This window comes from Malania oleifera, chromosome 11, assembly GCF_029873635.1.
Source record: "Malania oleifera isolate guangnan ecotype guangnan chromosome 11, ASM2987363v1, whole genome shotgun sequence".
NCBI classification, from domain to species: Eukaryota; Viridiplantae; Streptophyta; class Magnoliopsida; order Santalales; family Ximeniaceae; genus Malania; species Malania oleifera.
The window spans coordinates 78300265-78327224 of NC_080427.1; the positions used below are offsets into that span (position 1 = coordinate 78300265).

General features: G+C 35.7%; 1 protein-coding gene across 6 annotated transcripts in view; it reads right to left on the reverse strand.

Moving 5' to 3' along the window:
* Positions 1 to 19481, reverse strand: part of LOC131168119 (uncharacterized) — a 56817-nt gene extending 37336 nt beyond the window's left edge. Inside the window, exons 1-14 of one of the 6 annotated variants that reach the window (XM_058127346.1) lie at positions 19262 to 19481; positions 18629 to 18847; positions 11895 to 12003; positions 11305 to 11682; positions 11170 to 11222; positions 6813 to 7062; positions 6673 to 6728; positions 6236 to 6500; positions 5950 to 6113; positions 5672 to 5814; positions 5496 to 5597; positions 4963 to 5101; positions 4153 to 4239; positions 3913 to 4074 (exon numbers count right to left, since the gene is read on the reverse strand). In XM_058127346.1, coding sequence (XP_057983329.1) covers positions 3913 to 4074; positions 4153 to 4239; positions 4963 to 5101; positions 5496 to 5597; positions 5672 to 5814; positions 5950 to 6113; positions 6236 to 6500; positions 6673 to 6728; positions 6813 to 7062; positions 11170 to 11222; positions 11305 to 11682; positions 11895 to 12003; positions 18629 to 18847; positions 19262 to 19306 — 2172 coding nt within the window. In that variant the 5' untranslated portion in view covers positions 19307 to 19481. Of the gene's footprint in view, positions 1 to 3912; positions 4075 to 4148; positions 4240 to 4962; positions 5144 to 5495; positions 5598 to 5671; positions 5815 to 5949; positions 6114 to 6235; positions 6501 to 6672; positions 6729 to 6812; positions 7063 to 11169; positions 11223 to 11304; positions 11683 to 11894; positions 12004 to 16006; positions 16131 to 18628; positions 18848 to 19261 lie in introns of those variants that run through there. The other 5 variants (XM_058127342.1, XM_058127345.1, XM_058127343.1 and 2 more) reach the window with 5 other exon arrangements.
* Between the last annotated feature and the right edge of the window lie 7479 nt (positions 19482 to 26960).

The window sequence follows — 26960 nt, forward strand, 5'->3', positions numbered from 1 at the left end:
CTCTGGTATGTGAACTCGGGCGCCTCAAATCACATGACAAATAATCCCACTACCTTGTGTCATGTTCGGCCCTACACTGGTCAATCTGCTATTTAGACTGCCAATAGCTGCTGTCGAAGATGCCTATTCAAAGTTCACTAATGTTTTTCTTGCTCCTCAGCTTTTCACAACTCTTATTTTTGTTGGTCAATTAATTGATAACAATTGTGCTACTAATTTTTCTGGTAATGGTTGTATTGTGCAAGACTAGGAAACGGGGGAGCCGATCGCAAAGGGACCTAAAGTGGGGCGCTTGTTTCCACTACTTTTGCATGTTCCAGCACGTTCTCCAGTTTCTTCTATTAAGTCTTTTGCTTGTAATAATGTTTCAGATCTTAGTATAGTGTGGCATCGTCGTTTAGGCCATCCCAATACTCAGATCATATCTCATGTATTCAACTTTGGTTTACTTGGTAATAAAGAACGTTCTCCTTTATCTCTTGAGTGCCTCTTGCAAACTTGGTAACAGAAAAACTATTCCCTTCCCTTTGCATGCTAGTAGAGTTTGTGTTTTGAGCATATCCATAGTGATGTTTGGGGACCTTCCCCGGTTAGTTCACATGAAAAATTTAAACACTATGTGACTTTCGTTGATGATCATAGCAGATTTACTTGGATCTACTTTCTTCGCTCTAAATCTGAGATTTTTCGTACTTTCACTAAGTTTTTAGCGTATGTTGACAATCAATTTTCTGCTTCTATTAAGACATTATGCACAAATTTTGGGGGTGAATATGTGCTTACTGAGTTTCAGGCATTTTTGGCTTCTAAAGGCATTATTCATCAACATTCATATCCTGCTACTCCCCAACAGAATGGAGTAGCCGAACGGAAAAATCGTTATCTCCTAGATGTGGTCCGTACTCTCTTCCTAGAATCCTCTGTTCCATCCTTGTTCTGGGTTGAGGCTCTGAAAACTGCTACTAACTTAATTAATCATTTACCATCTCAAGTCTAACTCATGGAGTCTCCCTATTTCTGTTTATTCGCTAAGCAACCTAGTTACGATAACCTTCGTACCTTTGGTTGTGTATATTTTGCTCATTTACCTCTTCATGAGCGACATAAATTATCCGCTCAATTTGTTCAATGTACATTCTTTGGATACAATGTGTGTCAAAAGGGATTTGTTTGCTATGATCCTACATTACATCATACACGCATTTCTAGGAATGTTATTTTCTTTGAAAATCAACATTTCTTTCTTATGTCCTCTGTACCCTCCTCTCCTACAGTGATTCTCCCCTCCTTTGAGGAGCAATTCTTGGATCCTCATCCAGTCAGTTCTCGTTTTAAACCAAGTATTGTGTATATGCAGCGCCCCCGCCCACAGTCTCTTCCAGTAGCTCATCTGATATTTGATCCTACCACGCTCCAAATTTAGTCAATTGTAGCACCTCCAGAGCCTTTGGAACGTCGCTCTTCTCGAGTGTCTGAACCCCCGGACAGGTATGGGTTTCCCTCTTCAAATTCTGGTAACTCTGTTTTAGCTCTTATTGTTGCATTGTCGAATTTAGATATTCCCACTTCCTACTCACACACTACCAAGCATGATTGTTGGCGACAAGCTATGTAGGATGAAATTGCCGCTCTTGAGGTCAATCACACCTGGGACATTGAGCCTTGTCCCCCCACCATTGTTCCTCAGGATTGTAAATGGGTTTACTCAGTCAAGGTCCGATCTGATGGAAGTCTGGATCGTTACAAAGCTCGCCTTGTTGCACTTGGGAATAATTAGGAATATGGTGTCAATTATGAAGAGACCTTTGCTCCTGTGACTAAGATGACCATTGTTCGTACGATTCTGGCTATTGCTGCTTCCAATGAGTGGCCACTACATCAAATGGATGTCAAGAATGTTTTTCTTCATGCAGATCTTAAAGAGTGTATTTATTTGAAGCCACCCTTGGGCTTGTTTCCCTCTCTGACTTCACATGTGTGTAAGCTTCATTGTTCTCTTTATGGTCTCAAACAAGCTCCGAGGGCCTGGTTTGATAAATTCCACACCACTTTATTACAATTTTCATTCAAGCAAAGCAAGTATGACACTTCATTGTTTCTTCAAAAATTAGACATGGGTATTGTTGTTCTTTTGGTTTATGTTGATGATATTGTGATTATTGGTTCCGATTCTGCTTTACTTGCTCAACTCAAGACTCATCTCTTAGAGTCCTATAATATGAAAGATCTTGGGTCTCTCACATATTTTCTTGGTCTTGAGGTGAATCGTAGTCCCTCAGGTATTTCACTCAATCAACATAAGTGTGCTAGTGACTTGGTGACCACAGCTGACCTTTAGAAGGGTACATCTGGTGATACTCCCATGGAATTAAATGTCAAGCTTCGCAAAGAGGAGGGTGATTTACTTGCTAATCCCAGTTTATACCAGAAGTTGGTGGGTAGTCTTGTTTATCTCACCATTACTAGACTAGACATTTCTTTTGTTGTATCGAAATTCAGCCAGTTTCTTTAGACTCCTCGTCATCTTCATTTGGCTGCTGTCCATGGGATCATACACTATGTTCAAGGCACTTCTGTCCGTGGTTTATTCTTCCCTGCCAGCAATTCTACTCGCCTTGCTGCTTATAGCGATACTGATTGGACTGGTTGTGCAGATACACGTCGCTCCATCACTGGTTGATGGGTGTTCTTAGGTGATTCATTGATCTCTTGGAAGAGTAAGAAGTAAAACAAAGTTTCTAAGTCATCAACGGAATCTTAATACCGGGCAATGTCTCTTGCTTGTTTTGAAATTATTTGGCTTCGAGGCTTGCTTGTTGAGCTAGATTTTTTTGAGACCGATCCCACGCCTCTACATGCCGATAATATGAGTGCTATCCAAATCACGGCAAATCCTGTCTATCATGAGCGCACAAAGCATATTGAAGTCAATTGTCACTCTATTCATGAAACATTTGAAGCTCGTGTTATCACTCTTTCACACATTTCCACTAAATTACAAACTGCAGATATCTTCACCAAGCCTCTCACTCGTCATCGACATTGCTTCCTAAGTAGCAAATTGATGCTTGTTGATCAACCCGCATCAATTTGAGGGGGGCTGTCAATGGAACAACAAACAGTTTCCTTACTTCAGCCCACATTTATTTCCTCATATTTCAATTCATTATTTTGTACAGTTAGCATATATTTAGTTCACATGTATAGGGTTTGACAGATTATAGTTTACTTGTATGGGGCTAGAATCATGCTAGATCTTATTTACTTTCCATGTATAGCATTCTTGTAAAGTCTATATATAATATGCAGAACTCAAGGCCAATTCATTCGGCCATTCACAAAATATTTGACAAGGCCAACCTAGGAGTACAAAGAACCTAGTAGAAAGTAGAACCATCCATTAGTATCCAATCTATCAAATCCCTTCACCAAACAATAGAACAGCTTAATGAATCAAGAAAATATCATATCAAAATATTGTGACAATTACTAGAAACTCTTGATGCCCTTAAGCTCATATATATATATGTCAAATAAGATTGTTTCATCCCTTTTATTTTCAGGGATATGTTACAAAAGCAACTACAAGAAAATTGTGATGTTTGCTTTATGAAGCACTAGCTAGGGAAGCATGGTGCATATGAAAAGACATAGGGTGGCTTTAAAAAATAACAGTTAGTTTTTTTTCTCTCAAACATGAGGTGAAGAATTCAAAGAACTTGGGAGACAAGGAAGTGTAGGTTCAATTTGTACAAAGCTGCATAATTTTTTTTAAAAGCGAATTTAATCAAGAGAACATATTCAGTGACGTTTTGCAATCAACAGTATAGTACTCAACTTTGCTTAACTAAACTACGGAAGATATCATGTAACACATCATCACGCAGAAAAACAAGAGAAGTGGTGACTCACAGAAATTATGTGCCTGCAATCAGGTAAGAAGATGACACCAGTTACAACTTCACCATGACCAACTGCTTGTGCAACCATCTCCCCACTGATAAAGTCATACATGCATATAGACTTGTTAGAGTAAGAGCAAACCAAGTAACTGCAGCTTGGGTCCATGGCTACCTATAAAAATTTTTGTTCTCAGCATTAGACTACAACAATAAAGATGCCGCTTTGCTCTGACCCACTAACATTACTCACCTTCATTGGGTCTCCACAATTTCCATTTTGCTTGAATGATTTAAGAAGCTTCCCACCAGTAATGTTGAATGTGTTAATCTTTTTATCCTGCAAACAAACTGAATCATGAATTTGCTATTTTTATTGCTGGGAACTTGAGAAATGTGCAATTCATATTACAACACAGTTAAACAACTGAAAAATGATTTATATGGCAAAGACATGGACATTTTTCTTTTGGGCCAGGGACAGAATTGAACCCAGAGTTAATCCTACCTAGGGCTGCAAACGAACCAAGCCGCTTACGAGCGGCTCAGGAGCTTGGCTCAGTAAGGGCTCATTCAGGCTTGTTTATTATCTAAATGAGTGAGTCCTAAGACCAATTTTTATGTAACGAGCCAAGCCTGAGCACAACCGGGCTCAGTTCATTTCAGCTTGTGAGCGGCTCGATAACTGGCTTGAGTGGGCTCATTTATTAGGCTCGTTAAGGAGCTCGTTAAGTTGGCCCAATCCCAAGATTCCAATACTAACCCAATTACCCAAGGAGAAAGGCATAAATCCCAACCCAAAAAAAATAAGTAGATGAAATTGTTATTATTAGGTCATTTATAAAATTTCAGCCCAAGCCCGAGCCTGGGCCTGAACCAGAGCCTGCAAATGAGCTGATCTCGAGCCAATATTTTTAATCTCTAGCCGAGCTCAGCTTGGCTTGTTTGCAGCCTAATCCTACCACTCAGGATGTCTTTAACAACATCCCAGCAAAAATAGCAAATTCTCAGAAGTTAAGCATAGCCTTTTTTTTTAAATGCAAGAACTATTAAGAGAATTTACCTGCCCAACCGTGATAGCAACCTCCATACTTGGATCTACAGCCATGTCATAGACAGTTCCATGAGATGCCAATTGATGATGGCGACGCAAAAGCTTGCAACCACCATCCATTACAGCCAAATCACGGAACACCAGAGACCTAGAGGGCAAACAATTCATTAGGCAATCAAATGTATGACACCTGAAAAATGGAATTGTCACATTTAATTTTGATTGCAATTGAAGAAACTCCATGAAATGGGCATTATAAACATAAAAATAAATAAATAAACACACACACACAAGAAAAGTGATATTATCATTAAACAAACGAATAAAAATTAGAATCCAAGATGTCTATGGAACGCTCGCAAATGAGTGTGTAACTGCAACAAACAGAATGTTTTAATGTGATGCAAAATAACATAGGTTCATTCAAATACAATATTAGAATAAATATTTTTTCATCCTCTGCTCCAAACACTACCAAGAACAATTTTTTTCTTTATTTTTTAAAGCATCATGTTGCATGAGAGAAACTTGTAAAAACTTACCTATCAGCACTGCAACTGAGAATCTTACTGCCATCACAGGCAAGTTTCACAGAAGTCACAGCAGCTGAATGATCATCAATAGTTTCAATAAGATCAAAGTTCCTGATGAAAAAATATAAGTAATTAAAATATACAGACAAGAAGCCAATAAAACCTAAAAAGTTATGAGGTCAAACCTCTCGCCATCATATATATGGATGCTTCGATCTCGTCCCCCTGAAGCAAGGAAGTAAGGGTTTTCTTTGTATTTTCCAGGAAAAAAATCCTTATTGCTGGGCAGGCTGAAGCTCAATGACAGAATCTCTGCATCGTGAGCACCCTGCCAGAATAAACAATGTTTATGCAAGAATAAGAAGCACAAAATTACAAAGCTTCCGAGAAACATAAAATTTTGGTGCATATATTCTTTTATTTTAACAAATATTCACAATTACATGTATTTTCTTATGTTTACCTGGAGGCATACAAATTCAGAGGTGTGCAAGTTAAAAATATGAAGGCTTCCCTTGCAATCACCAGCAGCCAGGTACTTTCCATCTGAACTGACTGCCATAGACCGAAAACCTTCTGTGCTAACACTTGATTCCACAGAATCACGTTCAAAAATTCCAGCACTCACTGCAGAGAAAACCGGAAGGGGCAATCAACAAGAAAAGAAAAGTATCTGATAAATTTTGAAAAACAATAAGTATGTGTGAAAGTAATTTTGGCATGTGCGGCATTGCAAATATGGCAGTTACCGAAATGCGTAGTGCCCACTGTTTCAGCGTACAAAGGATGATGGTTCTTGGTATGCTTTGAACTGACAACCTCCAATATATCAGGTTGCAAAGCAAGATCCCATAACCTAATGGTACCGTCTGATGAGCATGTCGCAAAAGAAATTCCTCCAGAACAGCCTCTAGCAACACATGCAAGAGATGGATCATGGGCATAATCACAAGAGAGATTCTTAATATCCCAAATGCATGCACTGTGCGAAACCAAAGCACAACACCTGGTAGGCTGAAAAATTGACAAGGTAATGCTGTGTTAAATTGTAATCCAATCACCGAGCTCAAATAAAAGCTAGTTGGGAAAAATAAATCCACAAAATATATGTCAATGAAATTATGTCAAACAAATGAAAAATTATGAACCAAAAATAAATTCCAGTTTCTTTTTGCAAAGCAATCACCTTGTTTACATCATGAATATCCCATATAAAGAGACTGTGATCTGCATAAATAACGACTGCAAAAAGAAACATATGTCATTTTGAGATGCACGTAAAGGTAAAATGCCCTTAATGACATGTCTCCAGAACTAAATACTTACTGAGCTTATCTAAGCTTGAGAATTGACAAGCAATTGCATCAGGAAGCGGAGGTGTAAATTGAAAATCCTTTTCAGTTTTTTTTACATGGGAGACCACCACATTGCTTGCCTTATGTCCATGTTTGGGCTCAAAGTATTCTAAAGTTCCAGAATATTTGAGCGACTCAATGGAAAACAGTTTTACAACTCCACTACTGCATGCACAGGCAATTAGCTTGTTGGAAGTAGATAGCGCAAAAGCCTTTGTAACCTGAAATCAGGTCCTAAAAATTGTAAGAACAATTTTTAAAAAGTGGAATATTGATGCAAGATTTTTCAAAATTATGCATTGCAATGAATTAGGTTAAAATAGTTTACTAGCAGGCAGCTGTAGGAATAAGATTGTGGCTTTTAGCATGGAGAAGAAAGAAGAACAAGAAAATAGGCAATGGAGAAGGAAGAAAGAAATCCATGCAATTGCACATCAGGTTTTCAGGCAGGAACACATGGAGGATAAAAGGACTGTCACACTCTCCAAACCAAAGAAGAAGCAGCAGATTACAACAACAACAACAAAACCAAGCTTTAAGTCCCACAAGGTGGGGTCAGCTACATGAATCCTTTTCCGCAAACTTATGTGATCATGGAAAAGTAGAAGCTGCAGATTCTTCGACAAATATTCATTTATTTCAAGAGCACTGAATGAAACCATATTTAAAGATTCGTAAACTCCTAAGAACAATTTATCCCAGCAGTTGATTTGAACAAAACACCTCAACTAACCACGGTCTTCAATAAAAAACATAAGAAAGAAAACCTGAAATTCAAAAACAGCCCCTAACTAATTCATAGCTGTGAATGGTACTATAATTTAACTGCTTCCATGTTTTGAAATTAGAACTATAGATAAATAAAATTAAACAAATACAAGGCTTAAAAAGTTCTACCATATATGCTTTCCGGAAGGACAAAAAAGTCTTTTGGTTACTTTGGATCCATTGCCCTAACCACGGGCTCCCATAGTTTTTTATGTTTATTTAACCAGGCTCATAACAATAGCACAAAAAGTGGAGCACTTTTTACAAATCGCAATTGGCAACTTCATACAAGCTGTGTAACTAGGATGTCTGCAGTAGACCTAGTACATGTTAGCACTTAAAAATTTTGGCAGCAAAAGAACTAACTTCTAAAACTACATTTTATAAACAAAAAATTGACCAAAAACACTTTGGCTGACAAAATTTCAAGTTCAGGTCAATTGTAGTTGGAAATTCAACAGCATCATGACAAAGTATCATGAGCATGTATAACAACAATAATCTTACAGAAAAAGGACCCAAACCTGAGTTTCCAACAGGTCTCTGCAAGCATTTGCAGAACCTGTTCTAGAGTTAGACATTGCTACAAACTGATTCACCTAATATTCACCAAAAAATATACTGATCTGACAATAATTACATAATTGAAAAAAAGGGCAGCCCGGTGCACAAAGCTCCCGCATATACAGGGTCTGAATATTTTTCGAAAAATTAATTAAACCTTATATACAAGAATCAAGAGCAACCTGGCCTTAGGAGGTTGAGAGGCTTGGAGACTGTGTGCATGCAAAAGCCCAGGAAATAGGCTTGGTGTGTGCAGGAAGCCCAGCAGAGAGGGAATAGAAGATTGCCGCCGTATGAAAAATATGTAATTCCTCTTGTTCTTGTATGGTAATTACTTTCAGAGGTAGATCTCAATTCAAGGTGGGCCCATGAGTTTCTTCAAGAGAAGAACAGTGGATAAAGTGTGATTCCTGTCACTCCAACATCTCTAGTTTATTTTCTTTTCCTCCTCTCTTTTTTTGTTTGGGGGGCACGGGGAGTGGCGACACACATGGACATCTGGACTCCTTGACACAGATGACTCATTCCTCAGTATAGGCACCACATTCACAGAGGATGCACAATAGAAGAATGGGGGATAAAGCATGGAGTGATATAGAAATGTGAGTCTTGGAGTAGGAGATTCTAGTTCACAGCAAGATGCAGGCACTCCTGCTAGTCCCATAGCTATGTTCTTAAATTTCCATAAATTTGGTGAAATTTCCATCAAAATTTCTGCTTCCAGCAATCTTGAAATTGAAGTAATTTTTTTTTACAAAATCTCCATCGAAATTCCATGAATCGCCTCAAATTTATCAAAATCTTGAAACTTCAGTGAAATTTGTCAAAATTTTAACAAACAAAATGAAAATTTCATGAAACTAAAGTTTGAGATTCAAAACCCAGATTGAAATTTCTCTCTTAATTTATCTTCTTTTTAATTGAAACTAAATAGTACAAGAGGATATGAATGAATAGTTTTCAGACTCTGGAAATTATATAAAAAGTTGAACTTAGATATAACTACAACATTTTACTTGACCATTTATATCTAAGTTATCCATGTACAATAAACACACATTGATTTATGAATTTCATTTATGCTAATTGAATATGTTTCATACAATTACTATATTATAGTTATTGCATCTTATACACCACACACCTGCCATTGATGTATTTGATTTATATTAATTCTAAATATTGAATTATTATGTCTTTTAATAGTTTCTCATAACAGAATTACATGCTTTGATGCCAATTTCCATGATTTTTAAAAATTGAAATCCAAATTGACATCAACATCGAAATTTCCATATCCCATTCTGCCTCCTTCTCCACTCCATGATGAAATGTAACATTGTATGAAAGCCTAAATCCTAAGCCACAGCCGGTAGCACTCAGGATGCAGAGACAGATGGTTAGTGACCACTGTACTGTGCTTCACTCAAATGAGATAACATAATCTATATCTTTCTTTTCTGTGCATGATAATTTAGATTACAGGTAAAAGATTAGAACTTGATTTTCTGGTACAACATTTCAAAGTTTTACCATAGTGGGACCTAGAGTATCTCATGACACAGAATTTAGGTTCTATCAATGTTCTAGGTTAGAATTTCTACATAGAAGTTCTGGAGCATTTAGGGGATTCCTACTTCCATGATTTAAGGTTTACTTTTCAAAATCAATCAACCAAAACCTACACCCATATTAAATATGAACAATATATTTTTCTGAATCCAAATTCCGCATAAAACTATCCAAACTTGATTATGTCTCTCTTGCAGAATGGATTGAAAAACATTTTTGCTCATAAATGTAACAAAATTAATCTGACCCAACCATTAAAAAATTTTAAGCCATAATACATGCCTTCAAAAAGCCTAAACTGCTAACCACAACCAAAACCACAGAACTCCTAATATGTATCTATACATATACATACATACATACATAATATATATATATATATATATATATATATATGCATGTGCATTTCCTTTTCGCATGAGTAACTGTTAAGTTATCACATACCTAAAAGCTTAAGATGTTAGGGGTTGTAGGCCAACAATATGTATCAAGCTTCAACACTCTCCCGCACATGCAACCCGATTGCACATGGAGATATAAACAAACGATACGTAACACCCATTACAGGGGATAATATAATTTTTAACCACCACACAATAAATGCATGCAACAAGACTAGAACCCAGCACCTCCTCGTAACTATGGCTATACTACCATGTCCATGTTAGCAACCACTATACTAAAAAGCTTAAGTGTAAGGTCTGGACCAAAACAATGTTTATCAAGATTTAACAGTAACAATAATTGAACCTTAAACACCCCCATTACATAAAAAATACACACAAAAGACAAAAAAAAAAAAGAGGACCATGGATGTACTCGTATATAAGGATATTATAGGTCCTAACAAACGGTGCTCCTGTACAGCCATAATACGATGGTCTAAGCCCTCATAACTGATTTAGTGCACATAAAATGTTACACCTGAATGCTTGAGTCACTCAAAATTCATTAGTCACGTGAGTTCCGGAGCTCAATTTGAAACAACATTCTAAAAGCAGGGCCAATGATGCAAAGAAATAACAAAAATGTATTTTTGAGGCAAAATATTCTGGTATCATGTAACTAAGTATGGCTACCACTAATGAATCCAAGAAAGATACATTAGAAAAATCTATTGACCTTTCTTATTGCAAATGGTGCAGACCAAAGTGTCAAATTATGCAATACCTCTAACTAAGGTGCATGGTGTAGTCAATATTAGCACTCTGCTCTAGCCAATTCAGCCAAAAAAAAAAATGGTTGCGGTTAAATAATAATTTAATTCTTTTAACATCAGCACTAATTTACCAAACATTTTTTCCTTTAAGTACTACAATAACTGCTACTTTTATGACTTTGTAGCCACATAACCTAGTCAGCTAAGATGAGAATTGGCTTGCAAGAACTGTCAAACACAATAAAAGATGAACAGTTGCACAAACCTTTAAATCCACCCATCTGACTAACATCCCAGACTGTAAAAGGCATAAAACACCTGAAAAAAAAACAATACAAAAGATTGATCACTTGAAGTCAACAGCATTGAAATCTTACAACTAATGTAAAGCAAATACTACCTCCATCAGTGAGTGCATACATTGGGAAAAATTGACCGGCATGCCCAGAACCAAAAAGTTTACCATCAGACTGGAAGGGGGTTGAAACAGAAATGAATGTGTTTCCTTTACAAGGACCAAGTTTAAGAGGCTTTCCATACAATAACAATGGCCCTGCCCCATTATTTGAGCGAGGTTTTGTACAAGATGAAACTGCCCAGAGCTTCAAGTGCTTCTTGCCAGCAGTCACAATGGAATTTCCGTCTGATGAGAAGCTAACAGATAAAACGGATGAGCAAAATGAACTTGTTTTATGCTTTGTAACCAACACCCCACTGCGCCAATCCCACAGACACATGTATCCATCATGAGGAAATCCAACAGACACCATATGCTTCCCTATAATAAATTCAGAGTAAAATATAATAATAATAATAATAATAATAATAATAATAATAATAATAATAATAATAATAATAAAGAAGTAAACAAAGAAACAAATAAATACAGAGTAAAATATTTCAATTTTAAATTATCTGAACAAGAAGCAGAGAGAAGTTAAAAAATAGTATGGCAATAAACTATAGAACATCTGAAGGATTTTAACTTACCATTAGAGGAGAAAGCAATGCATTCAACCCCATATTGATGACCTTTAAGTTCAGATATAAAAGCCAAAGCTGTGCAGTCCCAGACTAACACTGCAGGTTGATGCCCAGACTGCAACACCATATTAACAGCAGATACAAAGAGAAGAAAGTAAAAGTTGGTCAGTATCAATAAACATGAGATCAAAAGAAAATGTAAGTTAGTCAGATATCAATCTTTCAAATCTTTTTAAAAATGCAATATCATCTCTCAAACTTTTTATACAATGCAAAGACACAAAACAAAACTTTCAATGGGACAAGTAAATGCTACTTCCATAAATACAATGCAAACTCGTAAGAAAATACAACTTCAACAACATTTTAAATTCCAATTTCAACTAAAATTCCAAGGCTTCAAAAGATTCAATGGAGATTTTAATATTGATTTTAAAAAATTATGGAAATCAGCTGGAAATTTTTCATGAAACTTCAGAAACTGTTAATAAACATAATATTGTAAGTTTTACTAAAATATTGTACATAAAATACATCAATGACAGGTCAATAACTTTGTTGAGATTTTGATTATATGAATGGTCTAACTCGACGATAGGCCTGTCCCTTTATTTATTATTACAAATCAAATACATTCTAATGACCATAATACCCTTACTTCTCACTAATTAACATACTAACACACACTTAATAATAATACTAAAAGACTAAAATAACCATTAACACTCCCCCTCAAGCTGTAGAATAGATATCATATGCTCCTAGCTTGTTACAAGTAAATTTAACACGAGCACCCCCCAAAGCTTTGGTAAACAAATTAGCAAGCTGTATATTGGACTTCACATAAGTGGTAGTAATGAGCTTATGCACAAGTTTCTCCTGAACAAAACGTATTATCCGAATATGCATAAGCACATAATCCTGTGCATAATCCTGTACATAATCTGAACAAAACATATTATCCGAATAGCAAACTTGTGCATAAGCACAAGTAATGAGCTTATGCACAATCCCATATTATCCGAATTATTTTGGGCACCATAATCCTGCGCACTAACCTCATCCACGGGAGTAGGTACTAACCCAACCCTACATTGATTAATCACAGTCGAGTCCACACCAATCCCTCCTCCTCAGAGATAGCTACATCCTCCAAACCTTTGAGATGAGAATACCCAAGAGTGCAAAGAATCAGAAACATAATCCATTTTTTCATGCATCTCATCCAACAAAAGGCCACTATCACAAGCAAGCTCACTATCATATTTCCTGTCCTTTCTGAAATATCCTCCATTTTTGCTTTTCCTTGTGAAGCTGATTTCCTCCATCTAAGTCAGACTAAAAGCAATTATGAGATTCCTCAATATATAACTCTTCAGCTTCATATATTTTTAAAGATTTTCATCTCTGCATATTTGAGTGACATGCAATTGTCAACAAGCAAACTTTTCTTAACTTTCCCCCTTTCCTCACTGATCAACACTTATATACCTTCATATCCATATCCTTTTTACATTTTTAACCTTACTTTCGCAGTTTCCCCAGAAATGCTCGTCAACTCTTGACGCGAGCCATTTCCATGACTCCCCTGCTCTGGCCTCCACCTGAATGCACCTCCTGCTCTGCCTAAGAATTCCCCTCCATTACTCCCTCCACTAAAAGCTCACTGTTAAACACCATCATCACCAGACAAACAACTCTGCTCCTTACCCATATCCCTTAGGCCTTGAATAGATAGAATGTAAGTGTGTCAAAGGGACTTCAAATACCTTAGTTCTCCCCATTCTTCGGGGAAGATAACAACACTGTTATGGAATATATAAGCCACTTCACAACACAGTGAAAATAGCATCAAACGACGAGTTTTAGAACTGCGGTTTTTTCCCCACTTCCTTGACAGGACAGGCATTAGTTGCAATACGAACTTAGCCCTAAATTCAATTCATGCCTAGGTGAAGATGGAGGATAAATTTCAAACTAAGTTTTGCTAGGACTGGCACAGGTGTGTCAATGACTAGTTCAGCTAGGCTCAAGCAACTTGCAAATGAGACTACCGAGTAAATTATCAAAAGATTAAGAAAGCTATATCCAGTTGCATAGTGGACCTCCTAGAGGTTGAATATGAAAGTCAGACCAATATAGATTAAGTTTCAAACTGAGGAAGAAGTTTGGCGGCATGACTTTAAGTCTCCAAACTCTCTGACAGATCCAGTATATACCAGAGCATCTTGAAGGAAGAGAACCAAAGAAGGAATTCAACCTCTAGAAGTTATTATCAAAACCCCAGTAATAAGATTTGATGTGGCTAATTCGGCCTTTACATGCAAGTGCTGCTTAAAAAGGACACGCAAATTAAACAATTCAATAAGCCCACTTCCTCGATCAGAACCTATACTTTTGACATAAAAATGTCTGACCAAATATTTGACTTGCTTCTGCAACCCCAGCAAATCAAATTAGTGGAAAACAATAAAGTCCCTAGTCTTGAGGAGATATCTAGGAGACCACTGTAAATGGCATAATCCTTTTGATACATCCCAAAAACAAAGTGCTGTATTCTGGAATGTGATTCAAGATAACATTGATAAGAAACTATTCAAGTTTCAAAAAGGAAGAACCTATCATGCAATTAGATGTAGATAATTTTCCTGAATTACACAGAATAATTTTGAGGATGTTGAACAAGAAGTAGGAGAAATGTTGATGGCAATCAATACGTTCATAATGAATTTTGATTTGCTATCAAATCCTTCACTTGTCACAATGGAGCAAGAAAGAACACAAGGGAAGTACCACCTAACTGAGCAATAAATGTAGGCAATGCAAGCCCAATTGGAAAGAAGAAGGCCAAAAAGGCATGAGCTCCCAAAGATTGATAAGGAAGATGAATTTAAAACATGACAATTGAGTCAGGTACTGTTGTCCAAACATTTAAAAAGAGGAGACTAGGTTCGAGAGCACCAGCAATGGAATCTATTTTTCAAATGAAAGAGAAACGAAAGCTCCAATTGGTGAAAACCCCTCGACCCAATGAAGGTCAGTGGGTTGTCGCCAAGAGGAAAGAAAGGTAAGGGGATCAAGTAATTGAACCCATACACAGTTACAACCCTGACATCCCAAACGCAAACGCAACAAGAGTACATATACAGAGGTGGCTCTGAAAGCTAGGAAAGAATCCCTTGACATAAAGGCAGCAGATGTAACTATTTCCCCTCAAACAGTAGTAAAAGTGAAACAACAGCAGACCCTGACAAGGGGGGATTAGAGGAACACCAAGTAAGACACAAACACCAAGGGAAGTTCTCCATAACAATAAAGAATCTAACAATAGAAGATCATTGACATTCCATTGGAAGTAAGATTCAGCTGAGGAAATAATATCATGGAATGGAGTATTTCATTATAGAACTGAAAGGCAGATACTTTTCAAAGGAAATATAAGTCACAAGAGACAATATGGATTTCCCCAGACTATAAAACCTGATTTGGATGGTTTAGATGGATTTGAACAGGTCTGGATGAAATTGAGATGGAATCCATTCCTAAGCAAATTATTCAGTTCGGCAGCCTCGCAGCAGTACAATTGGATTGCAACATGGTATTTGTACTTCATGCAGAGTTTGAGGCCAAGGAAGTATAAAATTCAACCCAGGGGCCACAAGAAAATACCCAGGGAGCTGTGATTTCTGAACTAACTAGACCATGGAGCTGGTTATCATCACAGGCCTCAAATGCATTTAAATTTGAGTCTTTTAAGAAACTCTTGAGAGGTATGACCCACATGTTTGACCATTATATAGCAAAGTCGCCCAAAGTCACCGTGTACGATAAGGCACTTAATCAAGTATGAGTCAAAAATGGGGTTGCAGTTGATATGCTGCCCTGATTAATGTTGAAGAGACTATCCAAATCTAACCTGGATATATTTCCTTCAGATATATCAGTCCGCGCTTTCTCTGGAATTGTTTCAAGGACTTTGGGATAATCCTGATTGAGTTAAAAAGCAGGCAAGAAATGCTTCATATGCAGTATTATGCATCATTTCCATAGTGAAATACACCTATAGTTTATAATGCTTTGGAAGACAGAGATTGGATCCACTCAAAAAGATTACATACCATATCTTTGAACAAACTATTAGTCTTCTAAATGACTGTTATAAAGTTAGAGATAGAGAAAGACAAGAAGAGGAAGAGACAAAGAATACGAGAAAGAGGAGAGAAAAAATTGACGGCATTTTCCTGGAGCCTTGCATACACAGCTGCAGGTCCACTCTCTTATATATTAAGAATAAAAAAACATGGAAGACAAAAATACCCCTACTCACACCACATAATTACTAAGATAGCCTAAATGGCAGGATCATTATTGGCACTGCTTGAGTTTGCCATTCTGTGGCAAGTGATATGCATTTTAAATTCACTCTTATTAACTTTTAATTAGCATTCTTGGTTAAATACAGTAAAATCCTCTTCGCTGAGGCACTGCCGGACCTACAATCTACCCTTATTAACAGCCTTACACTTTGATAAGTGCAAGCTTTGGATCATTCAACCTCACATATAGGTTGAGTGGGCAGAGACTGTCTACAAACACCAACACTTATATCAAGTTTTTAAGAATTTTTATCTATTAAGGCTAGATACTCTGTTGGCCCATGAGCTACAAACACCAACACTTATATCAAGTTTTTAAGAATTTTTATCTATTAGGGCTAGATACTCTGTTGGCCCATGAGCTAAAAATTACACTTTTAGGTCAGGTGGTAATCTATCAAAGCCATGGTGGCCAAGAGGTCCCAGGTTCTCGTCTTATTCCTGCCTTTACTGTAAGTCTGTTAAAAGATTATCATGTTCCCAATAATGGGTGTTATTCAGAGTTTTTTCCTCTCTCCGTCTGCAACCAATCTGCACATGCAGGGGATTGATATGCAATGTTGGTCCACAACCGAACCACTTAAGCTTTTAGGCAAAGTAGTAATCTAAGAATATCTAAATATTCCCATATCCATATCCATATCCCCACATCCCTTTCCATGAATCATAGGCTGCCAATCATCAGGCTTCAAGATAGCTTATTTAGTAAGGTACCTAATTAAGGCTTAATTTTTTTATCTTATTGGTATTCATGAAAAGCTGATCATTTTAGGAAAATTTTGATAGCAGTATGATTTACTTAAACCACAATATGTTGAGTAGCTGGAGCCAGAGATGTGGTGCCATGTGTGAGCTGGTGCCGCGTGCAAGCTGGTGCAAACCGCGTTGAGCTGTGTCCGCATCTGTTGATTGCCGATTTATTGTAATTCCTCCATCACCATTTAATGTAAATCCTCCAGCCATCTATAAATAGAGAGGTGTGTGCGAGTGAAAAATGTGTGTAAAAAAAGCGTGAGGAAGAGTGCAGGGACAGCAGAGAGAGACTTTGTATTTTCTCCCGATTTCATAGTGGATTGTGGTGTGCTCCGTGGACGTAGGTCAATCTAGACCGAACCACGTAATTTCTGGTGTCTCTTATTTTTCTAGCGTGTGTTTATTGCTCACAGATTCCTAACAAAATACATAGTTGAACACTTGAACTAGCTACATAAACAAAACATACAGGAGCATCAGAGAATGGGAAAGATATACGGACTTAAGAACCATATCCATTAATTGGATTATTTGAATGACCTAAATCAGAGGCAGGGCACAAGCTCAAGGACAAATACAGAGGGGTGCAAGTGCAGCTGAAGCTCTAAAACCTCTAAGATTTTAAATTCCCCACTACTTTGTTTATAACATATGCACCGCATGAAAATTACTAAACTCATTCTAGCCCCATCATGATCCATCCCTGGTCAGGCTGTTAAACTGGAAATATATACTTTCATAGCCAAAACAAGTTACTAAACTCATCTATTATAAACTTCTGACATGTCTAAGTTAGTCTAACAATGCAACATAACACTCAAAGAATCATGCAGAATGGATTTGATTCCCTACACCAGTCTGGTCTCACTTGTCTTGATCAATTTCAACTGTAATCCCTTTCTGGAATTTTGAACAATAACTCTCCAGAGGAATCTGATTATGTGAGTAGAAAGTGTGTCCTATCAGTATCCAATTAAACCTAATTTTGGAATTCCTGGAACACATGTATAACTTCAGTTGCCTAATAGTCCGTCTTTACATCGATATAAAAATAATAATAATAAGTAACACAGCTTTAATCTTCCTGCCATCCAGATCACTTTCATGAATCCTGTAAAGCAGATTTTTGGTTATTGATTTGTCAGAGAGAACAAAATAATAACAATAACAACAATAATAATTTATTATAATTGTTGTTGTTGTTGTTACCATATTAATATCAAGATTTATTTAAAAGCCCCCTTACAAAGCTGTGACTGCACTTTCTCCATGCCAATTGGCTGATGGGGCTTAACTGCTCTTCTGTTCTTAATTACTTGAATTAAAATCTCCAGCTTATCAGGGTACTCCTTGATAAGCACTGTAAAATAACTTATCATGCATTTAAGAGCAAATTGGGTGTCTGTCGTAAAAAACTTGAATTAGAGTCTCAGACTTATTACGGTAATATATGATAAGCACTACAAAATAAGTTTTCTTGTTTTTAAGAACTAAAATCAATGCGCTTTTTCAATCTCAAAATAAAGAAGATTATTTCAAAATAACTAGACAAACATGCCTCAACAATTAAAATCCCGTTCCAATGTTTATAATGATTGAATTAAGTTCTACCTCACCAGCCGCAACAAAACGTCCGTCTTGTGAGATGGCAACACAGCTCAAAGGTTTCGGCAGTCTTTGAGACACCATGAGGTGTGACTGAGTGCCCAAGTCAACATTATAAACTACCACTACACATCCAGCCAGATACACGCAGTTTGCATTCAAGACGTTCAAGGCAAACCCATTGGCGTTCTTTGTTGTCAACCCAATGATTTCCTCCAACACCAGCTACAAATTCAAAACAGAGAACGCATCAAACATCACTTAAAAATAGCGTCGTACTCTTTGGTTGCCGAGAAGTTGCAACAAAAGGAAAAAGAAACTAAAAATTTGAATGTCAAAATACTCGAAGAAAAAAAATAAAACCAATCTCCTCGAGTAACTTAAATCCAACCCTTTGGCTCATTGGACGAGGAGCTTTTCGCTTCTTAGAATAAATATAAAAAAAAAACATTCAAAATTTTATTTTCTTTCTTCTTAGTCCTCAGTTCTCTGAGCAACCAAACGGACTTGGAGGAGCAGCTAGTCATTCATGCAATTCACTGATCAAAAAGATATGTAAAAAGAACCGTATTCAAAAAAGAAGATGAAATTTTTAGGGTTTCGAATGCGGAGAGGGCCCAGAACCTGAGAAGCCTTTACCTTCGAAGCTGTTCGTGATTTCTTGGGTTTGCGACTGATCTTCATCTCGACTAAACACAGTATCCCGGAGGCAGAGGAATGGAGATTGTCTGATCAACTCTGAAGTTCTACGAGGGTGTAAAACGAAAGGAGAAGAAACGAAAAACAAAAAGGAGCCGTTAAGGGCTGTTCAAAAAGCAGCGATCATTACTCATTTGGGAGGCGGGGGAAACTTGCGCCTATGAAAGCAAAACACGACGTGCGTTACGCTTTTTTGAGTTTTTGATTTTTGGAATGTCCGACTCATCACCAACAACTTTATATTAGCAAGATATTTCAAATTTAAATTTATATGACTTTAAATATAATATAATATAAATTAATATTAAATTGTATTCATATTTATCCAAATTCAAATCTAAGCCTCGAGATTCATGTTCTCAATCGTAATATAAGTTGTTTTCTTTCATAAGTGAGAGATATGATATTGTATAGGTCCTAGTGATATGGGTTAATATATTGATCGATGCAAATATTAATACAATATCTTGTGATGGATCCTAAATTCTAAGTTGAAAAAGATTCCTTGCATATATTTTCTTTTCTAATAAATTATTGATTCGTGATGTCAAGTGGCAAAAAAGCGGAGCACAAGTGGACTCATATGTTTCTCTGTTTGTTTGTCACATTGGCACATGATCGTCACGAACCGATAAGAAACACTTTTTTTAAAATGAAACCATTATTGGTACTTCACAAAATATCACTCTACTTTATAATGATCTGTCACATGATACATTTTTCCTTCTTTTTTGTATTATCATTTGTAAAGTAAAAATTAAAAAATAAATATAAAAATTAAAGGGTAAAATTGTCATTTTATATGTTAAAACATAAATTTGAAGCATCATTAATATCTTTCTAAGTGTCAATCACACTTCCTTTCTTTCTTGAAAGATAATATAAGGTAATTATTTCATTAAATAAAAAGAATAGAAATATTGTAATAGGAAAAATCTCCTAAGTCTAATAGACCTCTTTTGTCGATGAAACCTCCTAGGTCTTTTTTAATGGACCAAAAAATCTTAATATTATGAATATATTTGAACTTTCAAGTTTTTAAAAAGTGTGTGACTTCTTCTTATTTATTGATACAATTAATATACTTATGAACCCTATTAATGCTAAATTTAATTAATTATGTACATTTTCCTTTCTCACATTCATATTGATTTAAGTTATATTTAATTTTCACTAAACTTTCTCAGTCCTTCAGTTATAGCTGTTCCATTTTCTGCATTTTATATAACTTTATTAGTAAGGCCATATCATTTTTTATTCTGAGTCACTTCCTTCACCAGAGCTGCTAGACGGTGCCTTAAGAGTTGTAACTCTCTTTGCTTTATTTTACTCATTTTTCCTCTAATTTATTGCTAGCTCATACGTGATGAGTGAACCAATTAGTTCATCAACTGACATCTATTTCAGATTCTTTCCTTCAGCTATAACAGTAGTTTTAGCTTCCCAAACTGACGGTAGTCCCCTAAGGATTTTCCTGATCAACTTATAAGTAGGATAAGATTTACTAAGAGCATTTAATGAATTCATGATATGTGTAAATTTAGTGTACATTGATTGAATAGACTCATCAGCAGTCATTTTAAATGTCTCATATTCACTAGTAAACATATTTATTCTACTATCTTTTACTTCCTTAGTGTCTTCATATGTTACTTCTAATTTTTTTCCATATCTTTTTAGCAATTTTACAGACCATTACCATATTAAACTCGTTAACGTCTAGTGCACAGTATAGAAGGTTTATTACAGTAGCATTTATTTGAACAGATTTCCAATCATCATCAGGATCACATATTTACGCTTGCACGTTACATGCATGCATACGCATACCATGAACCTAAGCACATATACCTACACACACTACCATGAGTTGTCTTTATCTAATAGCCATGTTGTGTATATACCTTTCACAATAGGAGTAAGCTCATTTTTGATGTCATATTTTTTTATCATTCCGGATTCAAACTTGAGATGTCAAAGAAAGCCTCAAGCTTTAACAATTAGAGTGCATATACTTTGAAATTTTAAAAAAGAATATATACATATATATATATATATATATATGTTATGATTTCTACGATACATTATTAGACTATACTCTCTAAACATTTTATATTTTAAACAATCAATTATAACCATAGAATTTCAATAATTGAGGCATAATATAGCTCAAATATATAACCTGCTTTTGAAAATTACTTAAAATTTGGTAACTTGATTGGCCTATTAAAGTATGATGCAATTTCCTCTCTCAATATTTTTAAATAAAATTATATTATCTATTGCACAAGTGATAAAAATGTTTCTAATTTTTAAACCGAAACTCAGACTAATTGGTTGATTCAAGTTCAATGATTCACACTGCCCCTGACATGTTCGAATCAAGATGGGAACTTAATTGGTCTTGAATTTAGATCTACTCGACTTACTCATTTTCATTTGATCTAAATTGACCAAACTTTTTGGATTAGCAGAGTTAACCATATGGTGAAATCACTACAAGGCAAAAATTAATTGAAAAATGGGAGCAAGTATGAATTGCTGGTGTAAACATTCAATTGTGTTATCAATAAGGTTTTGCTTGTGTTACAAAGAAAAATACAATATATTTAAATACTGCATGACATTTATTTATATTCATAATTTTAAAAAAATTATTAGATTAATATAAATCTAGTATATATTTTTGAATTATGTTTACATAAATAAATAATATATAATATAAAAAATTATGTTATGCCTCCACTATTAAAAAGCAAATTTTCTATTTCTTGATTTGATTTTTAATATCCTAAAATATGTTTGAAGATGTCTATAAAACTGCTTATGAATATTTTAAAAATACCTTTACAATTATCTTTAAATATTCCAAAAATACTTCATAATCATTCATAACTACTTAGTAATAATATTTTTATAAAAATATACATTTATTATTATTTTTTAAATAATTATTTTTAATTTGTTTTATTATAATTATTATTTAAAAGTTGGAGAGTGCTAGTTTTATAATAATGTCATTGGCCGTTGGTTTAATTTATTGGTCGGGCCAACAATAAGAATAGGCAAAAATTGGTGGGTTTTAGATAGGCCTGGCAAAACGGGCGGGCGGGTCGGGTTTGGGCGAGTTGTCAACGGGCCGGGTCATAAACGGGCGGGTCATAAACGGGTTAACATTAAATGGGTCACACACATCTCAACCCTAACCCGCCCGTTTAATAAACGGGCGGGTCACGGGTTACCTGTTTAATAAATAATTATATATTTTAATTTTTAAAATTTATTTTTTATTTTTAAAAATACTTATTTTATTTATTGAATCTTAAAAAAAAAAAAAAAAAGATGAAGTGGGAAAAGAAAGATCCAGATCGGGGTCTGATTGAGTGAGAGAACCGAGAGAGGGAGAGTGATTGTTGATGCTGTCACGCCGAACTGAGAGCGAGAGGGAGAGTCGAGATCGTGAGAGGGAGGGGGACGGGCTGTATAGGCACTCAGGCAGACAGCGTGCGGCGTGGGTGACGGCGTGCGGCATAGGTGACAGTGACGACGTGCGGTGTGGGCAACGGCAACGGCAACGGCAACGGCGTGTGGCGTAGGTGACGACGATGGCGTGCAGTGTGGGTGACGGCGATGGCTGGCTGCTAGATGCCTAGAAACCGAGAGGAGAGGACCGAGATGAGAGGTTGAGAGAGAGTGAGAGAGGCTGAGAGAGTGAGAGCTGAGAGGCTGAGAAGAACCAGAGGAGAGTGAAGCGCAGAAGGCTGAAGGCTACGGGATTTTTGGTTAGGGTTGGAGTCGGTGGACAGTGACAGTGAGTGATAACTGTGAATCTGTGATATATATGACATAAAGGAACCAAATTAACGGGTTTAACGGGTCACCCGGCGGGTGACCCGCCCAAACCCGGTTGAACCCGGTTATAAACGGGTCAACCCGTGACCCGCCCAATTATTAAACGGATCGACTTCATTAAACCCAAACCCGTTTTAAATAAATGGGTCCGGGTGACCCGACGGGTTATGACCCGTTTTGCCAGACCTAGTTTTAGAGGGGAAAAAAAACACAAATGAATTTGGGAATCGAGGAGAGGGACATCTTCGTAATTTCATTTGTGGGTTTTAGAGGGAAAAAAAAAAACAAATGAATTTGGGAATCGAGGAGAGGGACATCTTCGTAATTTCAATGACTCGTTATCCCTATAAAACATAAACGAACCCACGCAAACCCTAGATCCAAGCTTCAGCATGTGTCGAAGCCGCTTCTGCTATTCAAATCTCTCTCTCCCTCTCCGAGAAAGAAGAAGGTGTGATGATGAAGCAGTTTAATCTCGTCAATCCGAGGGCTCTTTCTCAACGAAGAGCGATATGAGGATACTCTCTCTATCCATTCTTCGCAAGTTCTGAGCACCTTCTCTCTCTCTCCGTCCTTGTCTCTGCGCGTTTGATCTCATTGTTGAGTTTTAACTTTCAAGATGTCTTCATCAGATCTGTTTATTAATTATATATTGCTTCAGCTTACTGGTGCTTTTCAATTAATGAATTAAAGAAAATTTCAAAAAGTAAATATATACTTCAAATGCAGCCTGTTGTGAAAATTATTTATATTTCAATACTCACTGAGTTATTCCAATTCTTTTTTTTTTTTTCATTTCTTTTTCGATTTCAGAAATACACGCAGGATTATATGCACATAGGTATCAAGACTTCTTGTAAATTGGTCAAGTGAAAAATTTGCAGTTGCTTTTGAGCATTGAAGAGCCGCACACATCATTTGGTTTTTATTGCAAAAGTTCACATAATTTATACTTTCAAATATTTAAAAATTACTGCAGGATTAGAACCAAAATTGATGGGCTGTGCTTCTGATTGCCAATTCCACTCCATCCAATCTCGTGTGGTAGTTTGGTAGGGCATCTTGTGATTTGACTCTCTTTATGAAGAGCTATTGAATAATATTTTTTGTTTTTTGTCGTAATTTTGTAACATTTAGGAGGAAAAATCAAAAAAAGTATTTTTGGTGAATTGTCACTATGAATTATATTTTGTGTAAGAACAAAATATCCAAACTAACTCTAGTCTTGAGTTCTGATCTTTTTGAATGGCAACTTAAAACGTTAATGCATAATACCCCAAAGCATAATTTTTTTTTAGTCTAATTTAAAAAACCATAAATAAATTGACGTTCTTTACACTTAAAACACATTCTTTACATGTATTATTACTCAACTACTCCGAATTGAAAGGAATTTTTTTTCTTATTGAGATTGTTACAGTTTGCCCATCTCTATTTCTCTCTCCCCCATGGGTTCCTGCTTCTTTTGCTTCTTGCTTCTTGCTTCTTGCTTCTTCTTCTTCCTCTCTCATTGCTATTCTGTTATGCCCCTAATTCCGTCTTTCTGACAGATTACTATTTTTGAATTCTTGTTCTCTCATATTCCTGTTTCTAAATTCTTGTTTTGATCTTTTTGTTTCTTTTCCTTATGTATTTCTATAAATGTTGAAATTAGAATGTTATTGAGGGGTGAATTGGGTTATTTAAATTTTGTTTTCCGATTTTCTTTTTACTTTAACCCTTGATTATTTAAACTTCAATGATTTACACAAACTATATATCTATTCACTGAATGAACTTGCTATACCAATCGGGAGAGTTGTAGATATGAGCACGAATATGTAAATGAATATAAAGATCAAAACAAAATCTGAATTTACAATATGAAATTAAGAATTAATACATTCAGTTAAGCACTTATTCAAAATATGATTTTCAGTAAGATTCAATGAGATATACAACAATGTATTCAAGAAAAATAAATTAGTGATTCGACTTATGCCTCAATGATATAATAAACATTAAGATCAGATTTTCTATAATGAATAATATTTTCTTTTAAAATAGATTTTTGTAAAATCACTTGTATTAGTTTAGCACGTTAAGTTTTAATCTGAAAGCTAATTTATATAATTTTTAACTCAGCATAGTCTCTCATTAATTCAGAAGTATGTGTTCCTTTGAATTTTTTATTTTAACAACTCAACCATACAATTGATATATGTTCAATCACAATTAATTAGCGTTCAACAATATCCAATACTCAGCAAGATTAGATTTTCAGCACAATACGATATTCAACAAGATTAGATATTCAGCGAGCTTTAATTTTTAGCAAGTTTATAATGAAAATTTTGTCAAACACACACGTTTTATCTTGCAGAAATTAAAAAGAGTATGGAAGAAGAAGCTGAACACCGTATTTTTATTAGGTTCAGCCGCAGCATATGTCCTTGCCTCAAGTAACCTACAGTGAGGATTTCTTTTCCCAACTTTGTTATCGAGTGAAGTTACAACCTCTCTTTGTTCAAAGTGGAGTTCGCCTCTCTAACGAGAACAACCCTCTCACTAAGCAACGATTCAAAATTCCTGAATCGTGAAAATAAAACAACCAAATCAACAATTGCTTATATAAGAGAAAGCTCATCAAATGAGCAGATTAGTACACATTAGAATAAAAAATACTTCAAATAAATAATATGAAAGTTGCAGGTCGAAAGTATTTCACTAGAACCAATTCAAGAGTGTGAGTTTTGAAAGATCAAAACTGTTTTCTGTGAGTATTTAGCAAGAACACAGCAGTAGCATAATTAGAGAGCGTTTTCAAAAATGTGTGCGGTTCTCTTTTTTGTGAATTTTTTGTTACCCTAATGTGCGAGAATATGATGTTTAAATAGTGCACTAGGGTTTTAAAAAGTTTCCCTCAATTTGAAAACCAATCAAATAAGATATGAAAATAAGATCAGCATTGTAATTTATTTAAACATATGCATCAGTCAACTGTACTCGAGGGATCAGTCGCTCGTGCTCTTTTAAAAATAGCGCATTTTGAAAGTCAGAATGGGGTCAGCCGACTATGCCCAATAGGTTAGTCGCCTGTGCCTATTATGTTTGCATATTTTCAAACTCAGTAGCTGTGATGACCTGATTTCTCTACCATTTTTTTTTTCAATAAACAACAATGATAATCAATCATCTGTAAATAACTCTAATACCATATATCATACATAACTCGACCCGTAGTGGGTACCGGGTAATCAGCCCATCAAATCTACAATCCACGCAGCAGAATACATACTGTGTCTGGGTCCAAAATACAATATCATCTAAAATTTGATACAATACTAGAGTGTTATAATCTCCACACACATATACATGTACATGCCCAAAAATTCATAGGTACTCTGGGGGTTACACTGCATACCCCAACTTTAACACTTACCCTAAAACCAAAGGTACAATAGTCTCCTCTACCTCGGAGCTCTCTCTGCTGGTCTATCTTGGTTTCTTGAAATGTTTAAATTTTGGATGAGACACCTCTCAGTAAGACGGAGTAAATTATTGACAGTGTGTGGCACATGAGTTTTAATATATCATTACATTCATTTAAATAATTATAACAACTGAGAAAATATACCGATATGTGCTCATAATCATAAATATAAAACATAATATCATAAACTTTCATATCATTTTCATAATCATATGCATAAACTTTCATATCTCATATTATATACATACTCATTCATTTCTTATATCATGTACGTACTCTTTCATTTCTCATATTCATAATCACATTCTAGCCCAT